General features: G+C 39.0%; 2 protein-coding genes across 5 annotated transcripts in view; one reads left to right on the forward strand and one right to left on the reverse strand.

The window, feature by feature from the left end:
* Positions 1–3523: 3523 nt before the first annotated feature.
* Positions 3524–17701, reverse strand: GMFB (glia maturation factor beta). Of its 2 annotated transcripts, none has more exons than XM_014864709.3 (7): positions 17564–17701; positions 12875–12971; positions 11472–11521; positions 10697–10746; positions 9921–10003; positions 8823–8896; positions 3524–7204 (listed from the first exon to the last, which is right to left on the reverse strand). In XM_014864709.3, the coding sequence occupies exons 1-7, from the start codon at positions 17564–17566 to the stop codon at positions 7133–7135; spliced, it is 429 nt and encodes a 142-aa protein (XP_014720195.1). In that variant the 5' UTR covers positions 17567–17701; the 3' UTR covers positions 3524–7132. The 2 variants fall into 2 exon arrangements, with proteins under 2 accessions (XP_014720195.1, XP_070369757.1); XM_070513656.1 differs by lacking the exon at positions 17564–17701 and adding an exon at positions 17313–17531.
* Positions 17684–18112, forward strand: part of CGRRF1 (cell growth regulator with ring finger domain 1) — a 32446-nt gene continuing 32017 nt past the window's right edge. Inside the window, exon 1 of one of the 3 annotated variants that reach the window (XM_070513652.1) lies at positions 17684–17891. The gene's annotated coding sequence lies outside the window, so the exon portion shown is untranslated. The remainder of the gene's footprint in view (positions 17892–18112) is intronic. The other 2 variants (XM_014864705.3, XM_070513651.1) reach the window with 2 other exon arrangements.

An 18112-nucleotide genomic window follows, 5' to 3' on the forward strand; every position in this document is an offset into this window, starting at 1 on the left:
TAAAGATTGCATTCAATCTATAAACGGCTTTGGGTAGCTCAGACATTTTAGCAACATTAATTATTCTGATCCATGAACACAGGATATTTTTCCATTTATTTGTGTCTTCTTCAATTTCTTTCATCAATGTCTTAGAGTTTTCAGTGTACAGATCCTTCACATCCTTAGTTAAGTTTGTTCCTAAGTAGCTTATTATTTTGGTGCTATCATAAAAGAGGTTTTCTTTATTTCTTTTCAGATAGTTTGTTATGAGTATACAGAAATGCAACTGATTTTTGTATATTGATTTTGTATCCTGCAAATTAACTGAATTCATTTATTAGTTCTAACATTTTTTGGTGGAATCTTTAGGATTTTCTTAATGTAAGACCATCTTATCTGCAAGCACAGACATTTTTACTTCTTCCTTTAACAATTTGGATGCCTTTTCTTTTTCTTGCCTAATTGCTCTGGCTAGGACTTTCAGTACTATGTTACAAACAACAAAATACATCCCTTTCACCTTTATGCTCTGGAACTATGTTAAGGAATTGAGAACAAAAAACAAATAGTATAACAAAAGATGCCCCTGTTACTCTAATTACTTAGGAATTACAAGGATTTGGGGAGCTGTGAGTTAGGAACTGTGGATGAAGACCAAAATACATGTTTCTTATTTTTAATTGCAATATCACAGTTGTAATGGTTGCACAACTCTATAAACATACTCAAAGCCACTGAACCGTTCTTAGTGTACATGATCATTTTTACTATACACATTTTAAGTGAGTAAATTCTATAGCATGTGAATTGTAACTCAATAAAACTGTTTTTAAAAATCTGGTCTTAGAGCATATCTATGTCATTTTCAATGAGGCAACAAAAATCTGTCCACCTAAATCTCATTTAATTTGGCATGACAAAGCCATTATTAAGGAATGTTAAAGTAATTAAATGAGGAGGCCACTAGACTGAGCCACCAACCCTTGGTTCTTGGGCTTAAGATAAGAAGGGAATTTCAGGAAAAAAAAAAAAAGAGAGCATGAGAATAGCCTCAGTACCCTTTAGGGAGTCTCCGGAGGGAAGCTAACTCACTGGAGGGAGATGATGGTCATCAAGACTCAGAAGGAGCAGGCTATGTAGAGAGAGCTGTCTTGAGTGGAGGCATGACTTTCAATGGAGGGCCATAGCCTGCCAAGGAAGCCCTAATGGAGGGATTGGGGGAATAAATACCTTGTCCCCACTCTCCCTCCTTCCTAGAGATTGGCTGAACTCAAGCCGAAACCAGAGGGCAGGGGAGCCAGTTGATGTAGTTCCTAAAGGTCAGAATCCTGAGGGCAGAGACCAGGGTGGAGAACGGTGGAGAAGGGTTCTGGAGAGGCAACCGAAAATACCTGGCACAGCAGCCAAATCACCAATCGACTGTGAGTTCTGAGTACAATCATTTTCAGAAATACAAAAACTCTCCTCCCACATACCATGAGCTTCAAAATGAGTTGACGAGATAGGATCCAACCCAGGGGCTCCAACTAAGAAGCAAGCGAGAGAAGCTTCAGGATGACAGTTGTGCCTCATGCCTATAGAGCATCCAGTACAGATTTTAGAGGCACGATGGAAGGTGAGGAAGAAGGGCTCCAGGCAGCAAAAAGGAACTGACAGATTTTCTTATGTGTTGAAGACTTTGGGAGAATTGCTGGACAGGTTTCTGCTGATGGGGATGAGCCCAGGGTACGTCGGTACAGAAGGTTCTTCAGTGTGGCTGGAATTAGGGTCACTGTAGGCAATAGCGGCAGACGGAACTGGGGGTAGCACAATAGTTAGGCACTTTTGTTTGCAAGTAGACAGACAGATCCATATTAACTTACCTAACGGAGGGTTTCTGGTAAGAACAGACGTGCAGAGGTACCCAGAGAAAGCTGACCAACTGGGCCACACAAAGAGGTGCCACTGAAAAGTGGCGCTAGATCAGAGGAAGCTCTAGGAACCTAACAGGCAGGGTTGGGGCTCCATCTTTAATGTGCTCCGTGTGCCTGCTTCACTGCAGACTGCCCCAGCCAGCATTCACTTTCCCTTTGCTCTCTAGAGAGCACATGGCCTCATCTCCATCTAACGGCATCAAGTTCAGCTCGCACTAACTGCCTCATTCAAGAGAACGAGATCATCTTCCCAATGTCAGGAATTAACTATAGAGTACCAAGAGTACTCGGAGAGAAAGGCAGGCCCAGCTCACTTTTGGTACCAATCAGGCAACATCATACAGGCTGGTTACCCTTGGGTTCAGCCAGTGGGGCCTGGAGATCTTGTGTGTATTAAGGGTGGGAGGGGGCCGAGGACAGGAAGGCACAGCTGTATGGGACAAATCCCGGTTGTCTGCCGGCTTGCCCCTTCAGCAAGGAGTAGGGGGCTGGGGCATTTCTATCTAACAAAGGGCTGTGGCTCATTTGGGCTTGGCTGTCCACAGGTAAGGAATGGGCCTTCAATTCCAGGGTAAGAGAATCCGTATTTAGTTGTGTAGGTAACCGTGACTAGTGACACACATACACACCCTCCCTCTGCTTTGTCCAGGCACTACAGGGTGGTTTTTGGATGCAACCTAAGCATTCTGCTTTTTCTTTCCTATAAGTGGGAAAGAATCTTACCTCAGTAGGGAGAGTTCATGTAGCCTAGGGGCAAATCTCAAGGATAAGAGAACTGTGTGAAACCTCCCAGATTCGCAAGACTATCTTCACGTAGCTAAAAATACATGTACAAGGATATGCTATCCACTCAGGGTGTGGCCTCAGGCAAATCAGAGTGGGCCCATGCCATGAGGTTAAGGGGTTACAAATACTTTTTGCTGCTGGAAAGTGAAAAGGACAAAAAGATGAAGGTGAAAAAATTTAGGAGCTGGCTGAGTAGCTAAATGGCCAAACTTGAGACCTAAGGGAGACATGTTTCCACCCTCTGGCCAATTCTCCTTGTGGGATTCTTGAAGATAGGAAGGCATAAACTACTCCTTTCACAAGCACAAACAAACCGTGGCTCCTACTACATATTCAATCACAAGAAGTGTATGGTAAACTCTGAAAACTATGTAAGTATCGGTGATTTGTATCCATTCAATAGATACCTATGAAACACACACCATGTAGAACAGTCTATAATAGAGACAGGATGGACCTTCAATTGATGTTTAATAAATAGTGATAAACTATATTCACTAAAAGAATCTTCAATTTGATTTCTAAGGAAGTACATAGCCCCTCTAACTTCTGGTTTTTCCTTTGAGAGCGAGGGTTCAGCATTTGAAATAATACTTCTGCTGCTATAAACAAGTCATTTTAGAATTGGACCAAGTTTTAGAAATTTTTATAATCTCGTCATACTCCCCCTCCCCTAGTCCTATATTGCCAAGTGATTCCTGTTTATTTTGCCTCTCAGTTTTTCCAGATAAAGTAAACTGCTGACTCTGTGTGGCTCACACAAATGCCACAATTGAGCCAGGCAGGTAACAGTAACTCCAAAGGGGAGAGGAGGCGAACAAAAAATGAAAAGCCAGAAGTCCTTTCATGTTAACATTTTATTTAAACCAGTACAAGCACCATGCTTAACAGAAGACTGTCCAAAATAAACATGCAATATGAATACAGCAGACTGAAACCACAGCTTAAGAAGCTGTGCCAGTTGTTGATTTTGTTAAATGATGACAGGGAACTGTTAAAATTCATGAGACCAGATCATTAATGTTTCAAGCCTCCTGAATGAGCTTATATTGGACCATCTAAATCAGTGGGAACTGCCCTGACATGTTAGTGATCTCCAACAACATTCAAGCAATATGTATGAATGCACTATATTCCAAAAAGCAAGAAAACACAGTTTCCATCACAACCTTAATGTAGTTGTTTTAAACATTACAAGAACATGATCACTGATTTGAAATGTCAAATGGCATAACAGAAAACAAATATCTCAAGACTATTCAACTTGGGACCATGGTGTTAAAGTGGCCTTGAGGATTTACATTCTTTCAGAAATACAAAATAAGATTTGTCCAGAAATGTTTGAGACACTTCTTCACATAAGTTGTAAAGGCTCAAATTCCGTAGATTCCAGTATTATCAGCATAGTAAACAAATAGGGAAAGCAATCATACTGAGAACATTTGAATTGATAGAATACGAGTTACTCTCTACTTCCACCAAATATCAGCATTTAAACTCTTCTGAAAATATCTATTCATCACTAGTCCACATTATGGATTAATGACACTGCTCAGGTTTGAAAGTAGTCCAAACATCTTTTTAAGTATGCCTTCCTTACTATCTATATGGGTGGAGAATAATGACAGCCAAATTTAATTTGGCAATAAACTCCTCTAACTGGAAATTTTTAGGTTAAACTGTCACACCAGGATACAATTTATGGCTATGTTTGACTCCTGAAAATAGGAGATAAAAAGGGAGAGAAAAGTACTGACAAATATTTTGCTACAAAAATTATTTACTAATGACAATAAAAAATTTAGCAACACCCTCTTAAACAAGAGCATGTTTAACTGCACTAGGCATTTAGTAAACTTTTTAGAAATAGACAATTTGAACATTGATTTCAGAAGTCAATTCAACAAAAACAGTCATTCAACCAACTTTTTTCTTCACATAACTGCTTCAACACCAGAACAAAGTGAATACTATTAAAAACTGAGATTTTGGAATTCCAGCACAGTGACCTGAGCACAGTTTTCCTCATGTTATTTACGTTGCCACCAAAATGGTACTAAAAACATGCTGTGATTACTAGTTGGTTCTATTTTGAGAACATTAGATGCTATAGAAAACTTATGCAAGACCAACAATTTCAAAACTAATGCTGACTTAGATCACGAAGGAGGTTCCCAGGAAAAAAGCTGCTGCCAAAAAGGAAAGATTAAGATTTAAGGCTGAATAGGAATGGTTGTACCAGAAAGATATGGAAGGTAAAAATTGGAATCATGAAATCTGGAGTTATCATCTGAGAGAAGGCAGAAACAGAGATCAAATAGGAAATGTACCTGTCTCACCAAATGCACAATTTCATTAGAAGGTAATTTTATATAAAAGTCCGAGAGCCATCTAGAGCATGGGGTTTGTACATCTCCCTACAGGACAGAGGGAGTAAAAAACGTTCTGATCCCTTAACCTCAATCTATTGTCTTGCAAAACAGACGTTACTGAGAAGGCGCAGACAAGCTCAAAAAAGCATGGTGTATCACAGCCCTGTGCCCGTTAGAGAACAGGGAAACTAAGAGTTTCGTATATGGAGGTCAATATTATCTGACATTATGGAGGACTTTCAGATTAAAAAAAAGAACATAAAATGAGTAAGACAAAAGAAGGAAGGAACCTCTTTAAAAAACACATTCTCGCAGCACTAGTTTCTCTTATTGCTGCGAACCAGGTAAAACAAAATCTCATTTCCTTCATTCAAAAACATTAAAAAAACTCTCCATTCATTTAGATCACATCTGCATTTCTGCAGAACGTGTGTCATTCTTCACTATCAAAATAGCTGTTTAATTCTTCAACTTCCTGGCTGAAGCATTTTCTCTCTCTGGAAATTAGAATAAAGGCTCCTTCCCATTCACTAACCAAAACAAACACCCACTCTAGCACTTACGCATCTCCAACTAACTTCCTATTCCTTCCTGTTTTCTAGATTAGTGAAGCCAAACAGTGTTGAGAACAGAAGATGCTCTATTCAATGCCGCAAAAATTCCAACCATTTTTACCTTTTCTTTAAAGTTGGCACAAAAATCTCAAAAAAATGCAAAGAACATATGAATGCCAAGATAAAAGATGCCTTTGCTTGTTTTGAAATGACTAAGATATTCTTAATATAAGAATTCACTCACCAAATCTGGTTAGTCTTTAAAGTCTCAAGACATTTTGTCAAACTAATGTTAAACAGTTAGTTATATGCTTTAAAGTACACTATATATTAGACTCCTTGCTTTATGCCAAGGATGCCATCATGTAATAAGACAGGTATCCAGTTTAGAATATCTTCTGAAATTTAGGATATAAGATGCCATTTCTATTGTGTTAATGTTATTAGCTATGGCCAAGGTTTTAAGATAAGTAATTTTTCCTACAGTACAAAACTAATCACAAACATACCCAAAATTATAACTCTCGACTGCCATATATTCACCAATGCAAGCAGATAGTTGGAATCTTAAAAATATGAAGCTGGTTTTATTACAAATTTCAGATATACACATTAGAAAATGGTTTTATTTGGACCCTTTACAAAAGTGTTAATGTCACCAAATCTGGAATACTGGCAGTGTAGTCTTAAACTAACTTTAAAGCTAACAAATCAAAGGCACAGTATTAACACATTTAAAATAATTAGTGTTCACAGGACAACATTAAGAGGTGCTTTATAAATAAAGTTATTAACCTAGATTCAAAACTATCTAGAGATGACACACCAGGAATGAAGCCCTTGATTAGTTACAACCCATCCATTTCTAAGACTAAGATGCTACTTCCCATAAGAAGAAAACCTAATAGTCATAACTTTATTATAAAATCTAACTCCCAGACCTAAGAACGAACAACTGACGAACAGTTTCTGGACGTGATCAAAAAGATACAGGAAACCAAAGAAGGCAAGGAATTGATGAGAAACGTGGTTGTAATGCAGGTTACACTACAGTAAATTATTATTCCTGGCTCAAAATTGGGTCACTCAAGTCTTTTACCCAAATTAATTTCAAAGATTTGACAAGTGAGAATATGCTATTTTCATATATAAACTGCTAATATCCAATATTTGTCAAAAGGAGGCAACTTGTCTATCACAATCTAACACCCACTTTCCAATGGTGTCTGTAAATAGTAACAAATTCTGAACCGTAAGTTATAGAAATTAGTCACAAGAGTGCAAAAGTCCCTGGAGAGAAGCAGTCCACCTAACAAATACAAATATAAGGAAACACTTTACAAAGTTTCATTACTATGAAGATGATTTCCTCTTTGTTCAAACTTTGAACAAACGGAGAATTTTTCTTTACTGCAGGAAAGAAACTGTAAGTAACAGTGCATTTTTAGGCATAAATAAGTATTTATGTCTGGTTCCAGTACAGTCAGGTTAATACATAAATACTTTAGAAACACAGAAGTTCACATTAGTGGAAAAATCCAAGTTTCTCACGTAACCATTCTTCAGTTAGGTCTTCGGTATTTCTTATCTCAAATACCTTAAGAAAAAAACTTAGGTCATACTGATACTCCCAAAAAAAAAAAAATCAAACAAATTATACATTTGTGTATTAAACACCAAATTCTCCCTCCTTTCATATTGTCATGACTTATCTGTGTAAATCAGATATACCTTTTGGGAGGGAGTTTACTTTTTTTAAATGTTAAGTACTCAGTTTCCAAAGTTTAGCAATCAAGAAGGCATTAAATCTACAAATCTACAAATATGCTAAAAAGACCAGTTCTGTAAATCCTACCCACTAAAAGAGACACCCCAAATATACATAACTAAAATCAATCTAGTTAGTTAGGAACTGGAAGAACATATAGCGGTCCTCCATAGTTGGAGGAATTATCACCTGTCGATTGTTTTGATTAGGATGGACTCAGAGGTCCACAGCCACACATCTCTCCAGCCAGAATATGCACACACACAGGCCCACAAAGTATAAGGGCTACAGAGAGAAAATGTAATACGATAGCAAGGATGGGACTGGAGACCAGATGTGCATTTGAATCCTCGCTCTGCCATTTACTAGTAGGCAACCCTGGGCATGGCACTCATCCTCTGAACCTCAGTTTCCCCACCTATAGAAGAAGAATGCCACCATCAACCTCACAGGGTTGTGATGAGGATTCAACTGGATTATTTGTAAAAGTTAATTGTAAATTGTAAAGCCTTAATTCCAGCACTTCAGAGTGCGCCCAGGAGTAGAACAGACATGAGGCTGTGAACAGAATTCATTCTTAACCACTCAAACCCTCAGAGCAACTCCAGGGTGTACCTATGGTACAAACGAGAAAAAGTCGTGTCTACAAGTTGGTGGTGTCACTGACAATCATATGGGCTAAAGAAAAAGCAGGGGGCAATTAAAGACCTCCTCTGGGTTGATAATTAAGCATCTAAGGGGAAAACACCAATGCTGTCCTTAAAATAAAACCTTAAAGGAAATATTATTTAATATCACTTCAGTAATGTAAAATTCTATTTCAAAACCTTAAATTTATGTTCTTTTTCACTTCAAACTAATATGTGGATATTAAGTAAAGTTTGAGAGCAAGTACCCCTCCTACCTTTAACCTCCAAAAATGCCATAAAATGGGGACATGTTAAATCTTAAAGCAAGGGTCTCACATAAAACAGAATGTTCTAGTGTATAAAGTTAATACTAATAAGTATTCTTAACTTAATTTTAGATAACTGGAAAAATACAGTTAACTGCATAATATGGAATTCCTGCACAGACTCTGGCTCCCTTAGCCTGTGGTAAAGGGCTCAGAGAAGCTTCAATGGTGACTTTTATTTATTAGAAATCACATTATGGAAGATGAAGAACTCTCAATAGATTAAATAGTTACAATGCTTTTCTAAAGCTACTTACATTCTTAATGTGATTTCTTCTAATCAAAGTAATGCCCATTCAAAAAATACACTTTTGGTTAAAGACTTCTATCATTCCATTTCCAACTAATGAAAAGCTTTGACTAATTTACTGCTCTGTTCCAAATAACTCTCACCTGCATAAAAAACACTTAAATCTTCATATTATTTTAGTTATTGCTCTATATACTAAGGGAAAATACCGTCTCAACAAGCAGGTCAAATGTAAATACTACCTTGGTTAGTTCAGCTGTTTGCACTAGCTTATTCTTACTCCCAGCATACATCATCTGTTGTTCAGGCTTACATCCTGGAAAAGAGAGATTAGTGTAAAAATGAGACTTAGATTTTGAAAAAGCTATGGGCTTGTACTATTTTAAAAAATGACACATTTAGGATTTCCAATGCTATCGAGTTTACAAAAACTTCAGTCAATGTGTGTAGGCTGTATTTTGAGTCTTATATTACATACTGTCTGCACAAAGAGATACAGCTAAGTTTCAAACAAATGAGTCTTAGGTCAGCAAAAATAAACGAAGCTAGACCTCTGCAGATCTTGACTTTTACAGCCTTGCAAACACTTAAAAACTTTTCAGTGTTATCTTAATTCTGACATTAAATATCAAAATCAATTTTATGGATGCCTAACACATGTAAGGTTTTGAGATGGTGGCCAGTGGGGCAGGGAGATCCACCTTGAAAAAAAGTTACAGTCTGCTTATATGTTAAGTTAAAAACATACTGCAGTATATTTTGTGTTAAGTAAATGATACGAATAATAAAATTTAGAGAAGAGTTCAGTGAGTAGAGACTTTACTGTGGGCTCAAACGGTGGTGGTAATAGGAGTTCTGATGACAAATATCTTAAATACCAATAAGCCACTTTCATATCCAATGTATGCTACTCTGGGACAATTCTCAACATTATAGGCATATCATTAGTAATTACTATTTTAAAGATAAACACAAATATAAAATGATTATACACAAAGTTCACATTCTTATACACAAAATTAAAATATAGCAGAAAATGTACTTTTGCTATTTTAAAATGTCATTACATTTCAAATTTCTTAAAATGTGTGTTTGATCTGACCTAACAATTACACTTTTGGGGATTTACCCTAAGAACGTAAGCCAATTCTGAGATGGTGCTTCATAGAAACTTATTTCTAGGGATGTGTTCAGCTGTGCATGCATGTGCACACAGGCCTCGAGTGAAGTTTATTCAACACTTTTCATCTTAAAACAAGTATAAAATTTGTCTAGTATAAAAATGGCTTAATTAAATTAGTTTAGAACCAAATTTGCACTATTTAAAGAAGTTCACTTACCAACAGGACTGGAGAAAATAAAGCACAGAGGATATGAAACTCTTCCATCATCATGTTGATATTTATAACTATACACAATGAAGGTTTTTCTCAAGTTAAAGAAACTAAAATTACTCCTCTATTTGAGACAAGTACTTACCAATAAAGTTCTGAAAGAAAATACACACCTTGGAGTTAGTGAGTGGTAAATTTCTAACCTATCCATTTAGGTCACACCTTCATTATTCATTATCTTTCCACAAATTTATAAATGGGCCCCAAAGATAAGTTACAAAATCATATTATCTCACAAAAATAAATTTATTAAAAGTAGGGATTTAATATGGATTTTTTCTTTCTCAATTTTTATTATAAATAAATAAAAGGAATGTTTTAAAAAGGAAATAATTCATCCCACTAATATATCAACTTTCATTTTTCTTAGTCCAATATGTGCATACCTATTTTAACTTGGTTGTGATCATGGTGTAGAAAAAATTTTTATAAAATATGTCTTTTAAAAGTTGAACAAAGGAAATTCATAAATAAAATTCTGACCACTAAAGAAAACAAATCTTTTTTATTTTTGGTGACGAAGATTGTCCCTGAGCTAACATCTGTGTCCACCTTCCTCTATTTTGTATGCGGGATGCCACCACAGTGTGGCCTGATGAGCGGTGCACAAGTCTGCGCCCAGGATCCGAACCAGCGAGCCCTGGGAAGTGGAGCACGCGAACCCAACCACTATGCCACGAGGCCAGCCCCTAAATCTTTTTAAAGCACTAAGAAAAGGATATCGAGGCTGTCGTTCAGGTAGTTCATCTTTAAGTTCATCTGGTGAAATGCCCTGGCACCATAAAGAAAAACAACTTTTAACACATTTTCTTCCTCATAAATCCTGAAAAGAGACACTGAGCACCCATTCTAGTGACAGGCCTAAACTCATAACCACACATCGCAACATAAAATTTTATTTTACTATATTGTACATAAGCTGAGGTTACTAAACCTGCAACCCAACGAAAGCCCACTCCGGCCCACTCAGGTTAGTTCCATTTATTAACTAAACATGGGGCTGACAGCCACAGTAGTCTCTGATCACGTTTCAAGTGTCAAGAACACTAAGTGAGAAAAGCCAACACCTCGGAGGAAACAACGTCTGATTTAGGGGAAAAAAGTTAATTTCTTTTCACTCTAAATTAGTAACTAGTAATGTGTAACTAGTAATTAGTAACTTGTCTAATTGACAAACTAAATACTTAGGTTATAGGGTTTTAGTTTTTAATTACTGGCCAAGCAATTTAGAAGCAAGTTACAAAGTCAACTCAGTTTTTACTGGACACATAACCCTACCTTCTACGATTTATTACACTGGATTTAATTAATTATTTAAAGAGGGTGATTCAATTAGCAAGACAGTGCATCACACGATAATTAGCACATGCTTTTCATGCATAATGAGCAGCTATTGAAAGATTTAGAACTCATTTTAGAAGTCCATGTAACTAATATAGCATCTTGGGCAATAATAATTGCTTAACTATAAAGCCGTATTTAGTTGATCAAACAAACCTCAAGCTCTTCATCCAGTACCACCAGGCGTTTATCCTTATCAATCTTCACTAAAATAAAAACATAATCTGAGTAAACTGTGATTGTAATATGACTCTGATCTACCCAACCCACAGTTTCAGCTCTTCTTATGGCATCTAAAATTAAACCATCAGAAACACAAGCATCAAACTCATTCGCAGTTTTAGTTGACAGTCTATTAGCTAGCTGTGCTTTTCAAGCAGTCAGCATTTAAAAGCTTTTACCCACAATTCCAGGCACCTAATGTGCTATTTAGAACTCTATGTCAACTCCTTATATTTACTGTGTATATGAAGAACTTTGTAACTCAAATGCAACTTCCTAGATAATAAGAGAAGTCTGAAAGGGTGACTGTGATTGAGACTGGTCTATATACAATGGTTAGAACTGCAAGGGAAAAGTGTGCCAGGGGTCAGGACATAACAACCGCCAGAGTCCCAGTTTCTCCAGAGCCGGGATTTCATGGGACAGTATGATTATTCTGAGAAAGTGAATTACCAAATAGCAGTGATATCTATATTCAAATATACGTAACATAACCCAAAGCCAAATCGAAATATGTTTAGATAATCTAGGCCTCTATTGTTTTCCATTACTCTGAAAAGTTGGTCATTTTTGATTTTGCACTAACTTCATAGTAAATTCTCTGATTCACCTTTTGTGACAAAATGGCACTGACACACACTTTCACTTTTAAGAACTGTATGCCTACGCTGGAGTCTTTATTTGTAATAGAACCAGAATTCACACGTTGTCACCATCTCATTAATTCACACCTGCCACATGCATCTCTGTTAAGCATAGTCTATAGAGTTTGACATTTTCACCCCCTCACCCTTCCTTCATCTTCCTAAATCACTACCCACATATTACCTATCACCTACAAATATAAAAGAAATCTGCATAACATCAGATACAACTCACAGTGGAAGAAGCAACAAGCAAACCATTCTTTCCACTGTCAGAAGTAACACTTAAAAAGTACCCTCCATGAAACTAGAGTTCAAGTCTAGAGTTGAAATAAGACCCCAAATCATTTGAACACAGTGCTGAACTTTTACCATTTTAGGTGTAGGCAAAGGTTTCTGTTGTAGGATGAATGGCCAGACTATTTTTAGTCCCCTGAGAAGTTAAAGGATGGAGCTGGATGGGTCACTACCAATGACCAAGAGCTGTGAGGGCAGCTGAAAGAAGGACTATCAGGGAGGTGGGACACTCTACGTGCATCCTCTGATATTACTTGTTACTTATTTTTAAGTGATCTAAATAAGGGGTTAAAAGAGGAGGAGCAAATTACTTCTAAACGTTCTAACATTTATTCAATATAACTGTAAGATAAAAACAAACTAAGACCACGTAACTGAGCCAATCATTTAGCTTACTTATAATGGCAGCATTGTTCGTTTCTTTGCGAAAACGAAACTTTCTCAGCTTTTCCACTAAATCTTCAGCGACATCACAAACCACCAAAGACTCACTCTAGAAAAGAAAATTTAAAAATCACATATAAAATGCCATGACTTCAATACATGTACAAATTATAAAACCTAATACCTTTAGAAAGGTACACGGACATCTATAAATGTCACAGTTACATGCGAGCATTAACATGAAACACATGCACACTTAAAGAGCTTTTAAATCTACCAACCGTTATATCTACACTGTTTAATGATACACATTTGTTCATCTTATATGTAGGGTATACCTTCTCTTTGGCTAATAAATATTTCAAAGAAGGAGACACATAAAACGTGCAGTTTCATGAGAACTGGAGAGAAAGGGAAGATATAGGAACAGTTAAGGATCACTGTCTATTAGAAAGCATATTTTCACACAATGTAGGAAGAACAGAAGAATTATCTAATTATATTCAGAACTAATAAGACCTTGGTTCATTTTTGGGTCTCATAACTATGGAAAACAGTACAAATTGGGCCAGCCCGGTGGCACAGCAGTTAAGTGCACACATTCAGCTTCGGGGGCCTGGGGTCTGCCAGTTCAGATCCCCGGTGCAGACGTGGCACTGCTTGTCAAGCCATGCTGTGGTAGGTGTCCCACATATAAACTAGAGGAAGATGGGCACAGATGCGAGCTCAGGGCCAGTCTTCCTCAGCAAAAAGAGGAGGGTTGGCGGCAGATATTAGCTCAGGGCTAATCTTCCTCAAAAACAAAAACAAAAATTAAATAAATAAATAAAAATTGTATAGTTTAAAAAAAAGTACAAGTAAATGAAAGAATGAAAAACAAACTAAAGAATTAAGAGCACTAACATTTTATATCTTAATTAAATGACTACGGGGATTAAAAAAAGGAGCTATCAAGCATTATGAAGACAAAACCAGATAAAACAATTATAAAAACTAAAAGAATCTTTTACAAATTATGAAAAAATATTAGAGACTCGTCCCCAGAAATCTGGCAAGGAAATGATCAAAGGCACTCTTTTTTTCCAGTGGTGCAAATGTATTACTGATTGCAAGCAAGAGGATGGAAATCTCTTTTTCTTATTTTTTTAATGTGTAAAACTTTAAACACAGACAAGTGTAGAGAATAGTACAGTAAAACCCTATCACTCAGCATCAACTATTATCAACACATAGCCAATCTTATTTCATCCAACACCCTCAATACTGCCCCCATGGACTGTCACACAACAAGGGCCAGAAATCATTTCAACGGAAAATATTTTAGTATGTATCGTTAAAATGACAGTATGTGCCATTAAAAATATAAGGACAATAACATCTCACCTAAAAAAACTAACAATTCCAGTCTCAAATATTCAAACAGAGCTCAAACTTCCCTCACCGTTTTATTTAATCAATTTATTTTTACAGTTGGTTTGACTGAGTCAGGTTCCAAACATGGTACACATCCTTTGGTCTCTTCATATATATGTTTCCCTCTCCTTTTTCAAGAAAATTAGAACAGTTCTGAGACCAATGCTAATAAATATGTTTCATTATAACCCAAAAGGATTAAGGCTTCCAGTCTTATGTTAAAATAAAAATTTAATAAAAGACTCCTTTTTTGACCCTGTGTTGGGTTAATGAGAGCATATATTAAAGTAGGAAACAGCCATCAATTTTAAATTGTCCTTTAAATTCAGAACACTGGTAATATTTAAGGTGCGAGATACCATAGGATATGCTATTATACAAATAGGAAGTACATCTCACCAATAGGTTCTATCCAAAAAATAAGCCTCCTATAGGAGTCCAGCACATCCATCCTTTTAGTTTTCTTTAAAGAAAGACATGTTAAGTCATATGGAGCTTCCTGAAGCTAGAATTCAACCTTAGTCCATTTTTTTCTATCTTTCAAAAAAGACAGAAGTTAGAAAACTAGAATTTCCATTGTGTCTTTGAAGAAAGGTATAACATATTAGTGAAACTAATAAATATTTTAGATTTCTTTTTAGGCCAAGACCTATCATGAAAGTCTTATCTCACAGCTCTGAGTATCACAGCTGAGTATCGTGCAATCCTGACATACTAAGAATCAGAAACTAAGTGAAAAATATGATTTAATTTATATAGCTCTTTTTTTGCATTTTCACCCCTCCCAATACCATAATAAAGCCAAAAATTCCTCCCTACAAGAAAAGGGACTCAGGCTCAGACAACTCTATAATTGCATACAGTTAGTAGAAACATTTAAGAATGAGTACCCTGAAAACAACTCTATAAGCTAAATGTTAAGACACAGAGTTAAGTGGAGAGTTGAGCTCAAGTGTTCATTTACTGGTATGTCCATACCATGAACATTTAATGAGCCTCAGCACCATGCTAAGTGCTAAAGATACAATCAGATAAAATAAACAAATACAGCCCTGCCCTCAAGGAGCTTATAGAGAACAGACCTACATCAAAAGGATTAGGCAAAAAGAAAATGTACACTTGTACCTGTGGTAAGAGCTAGGAAGGAGAGACACAAGATACTGTAAGAACTTACGACTAGTGAAGCACGGCATGGTCACAGGAGGCATCCCTGGAAAAGGCATCTTAAGGCACCAAAATTGCCTGTGCAAAGATCCTTTGACTAAAGTGAGCACAGCACATCCAAGATAATGAAAGGGTAGTGTGACTCAAGCACAGAGAATAAGCAGGAACATGGTACAACAGGGGGATGGCAGGGGCCGGACCACATAGGGCCCGGTGGGTCATATTAAGTATTTTAATCTCTAGCCTATGAGCAAAAGAAAGCCACTAAAGTGTTTTAAACAGGGTGCTCATGAGAAACATCATCAGATTTACACGCTAGAAACAGGAGGAGAATTAGGATTAACAGAACAAGACTAGTTAACTGGCAAGACTAGTCCAAGTGAGATATGCAAAGTAGCTTAGACAGGTTGATGAGGATAAGCAGAAACAGGTGAATACCGCTAGCAATAGTTAACATGTACTAAACACTATGAGAGAAACACTGTGCTATGTCCTTTTCACGGATTACCCTTCAGCCTCAAACAATCCCATAAGATGGATACTATTATCCCTATTTTGCAAGAAACTAAGGCTTAGAGAAGTTAGTATCCTGCCCGAATTTATGCAACTTGTGGAGCCAAGATTCAAACTAGGCAGCCTGACCTCGAGCCCACTCTCTTAATCACTACAAAGGAGCTGGCAACAGATTGGATTCTGGGAGAGGGGTAGGTGGGTTAGGAAAAAGGGTTACCAAGATGACTCCTAGGCTTTTCATCTGTGTAACAGACTAAACAGTGTTGACTTTCACTAAATTAAGGAACACTGAGGAAGACTAGCTTTGAGAGGAAAGAGCATGAGTTCTATTTTGTACAAACTGAGGTGGCTTAAGCCACCCAAGTGGAGAAAAGCTTCCCAGGGGATGTTAACTAAGTGGTGGAAATACAGACCTGAAGTGGATCTCAGAAGCAACGTCGCTGATACAAATTCACACGTCATCTGCGTACAGATAGGTGGGAATTGAAGCTATGAGTGCAAGAAAGGATGGAGGGGAAAATATAGAATGGAAAACGAAGGATTAGGATGGAGTTTAGGACTCCTACGTGCGATGTCCAGGGAAGAAGAGTCTGCATAGGACACCGACGGACCAATGGGAGGAGGAGGGAAACCAAGGAGTTTGTACCTCAGAAGCCAAGGAGAAAGCATGAGGAAAGAGAATGCTCCAAAAAGCAGAGTGGTCCACACCCCGAAATGCAGCGGAAAGGTCAGGACAGATGAGAACTGAAGAGAGTAGCTTGGATTTAGTGACCATGACAAGCTCTATTCGATGGACGTAGGTTGACAAACGAGTAGGAGATCAGAAATAAGACAAGGTAGGGTGGGACTTGTGTTTTGCTTCTAATTAAGGAAAACCAGCGTATTTAAAAACCCTATGGGAAAAATCTAGCAGATCCTTCTTGGGGAATTGATTTAATTCTCCACTTTATTTTTGAGCGTGGGGGTCCAACCCATAAGACAACGGAAGCTAAAGCCCCCAGACCAAGCAAAACTAATGCTTTTGACCGTCACCTTAAGGCCAGGCGCCAAGCCAAAGCCTTGGGTCAAAAGGTTTCCAACTGCCGTAACTCGAACAAAGCAAGGATGAGGAGAAATCCTTAGCGCCAGGCGGGGAAGGAGGAGACAGAAGCTAAGGCCAGGACGAGAGCGCGGAGTCTGAATTCGCGCCCTCCCCGCAGGGGCCACCAGGCGGAAAGCGCTGGGCGCTTGGGGCCCGGCCGCGGCCCTGGCAGAGAACGCGGCGTCCGGGGCAGCCCTCCGTTCGCCAGAGCAGCGGCCCCCCCGACCCTTCGCTCCGGAGCTGGAACCTCCACCCAGAAGGCCCGGCGAGGACACGCACCCCCGCAGGCCGCAGCCTGGTCCAGGGCCCCTGCGCGGTAGACCCCGGGCCGCCCGGAGGACGCTGCCCGCTGGCGGGGCAGCGGCCGGGGGCAGAGGCCGAATCTGGCTGTGGGCACCGACCGGCAGCCGGAGCGGAAGCGGCCGCCGACCCACCCCGGGCGCCGCCGCCACCGGCCGGCTCCGGCAGACAGGAAAGCCTGGCGGGCTAGCCCAGCCCTCTGGCCCCCGCCCTCCCCGACAGCTGCTCACCATTTTCCTTCCGGCCGTCGGCAGCCTCTCTCCTTCCCGCTGGCCCCTTTAAGAATGGCACCGCGGCGCCTCCCTTCCGGCCCGGCGCCTGGCAGAGCCGCCCCCGCCGCGCCCCGCGCCGCGGCGCCGGCACGTGACGGCGGACGGCGGGAGGCGCGGCTCAAACTTCGGCGGAACGCGAGCGCCTGCCTGCTCCCTCCAGGGTGTGCTCTGTCTGACCCGGAGCGGACAACTGTGGCAACGTGCACTCTTAAAATTCCAGCCAGCTCTTGCTTCCTTGTAACTTTCCTCAAGCTTGAGGAATTTCATGGGGACGTGATTTCATGGGGTAAATATGTGCGTTGGCCTCAAACCTAGACACCCCTGCCTTTCCCCCGACCCCCACCGCCTTCCAGGGCTTGGTTGATACGTTTCTTTTCCCGATGGTACTTGTTTACTGAAGTGCGGTTTATGTTCAGATGAATGCTCTCATGAGCCACTGCCTAATCGAGCATTATTAAGAAGCTTCGGTAGGAGGTGCAGATTTACTGGAACAAGTTTACTTTTGAA

This window comes from Equus asinus, chromosome 7, assembly GCF_041296235.1.
Source record: "Equus asinus isolate D_3611 breed Donkey chromosome 7, EquAss-T2T_v2, whole genome shotgun sequence".
NCBI classification, from domain to species: Eukaryota; Metazoa; Chordata; class Mammalia; order Perissodactyla; family Equidae; genus Equus; species Equus asinus.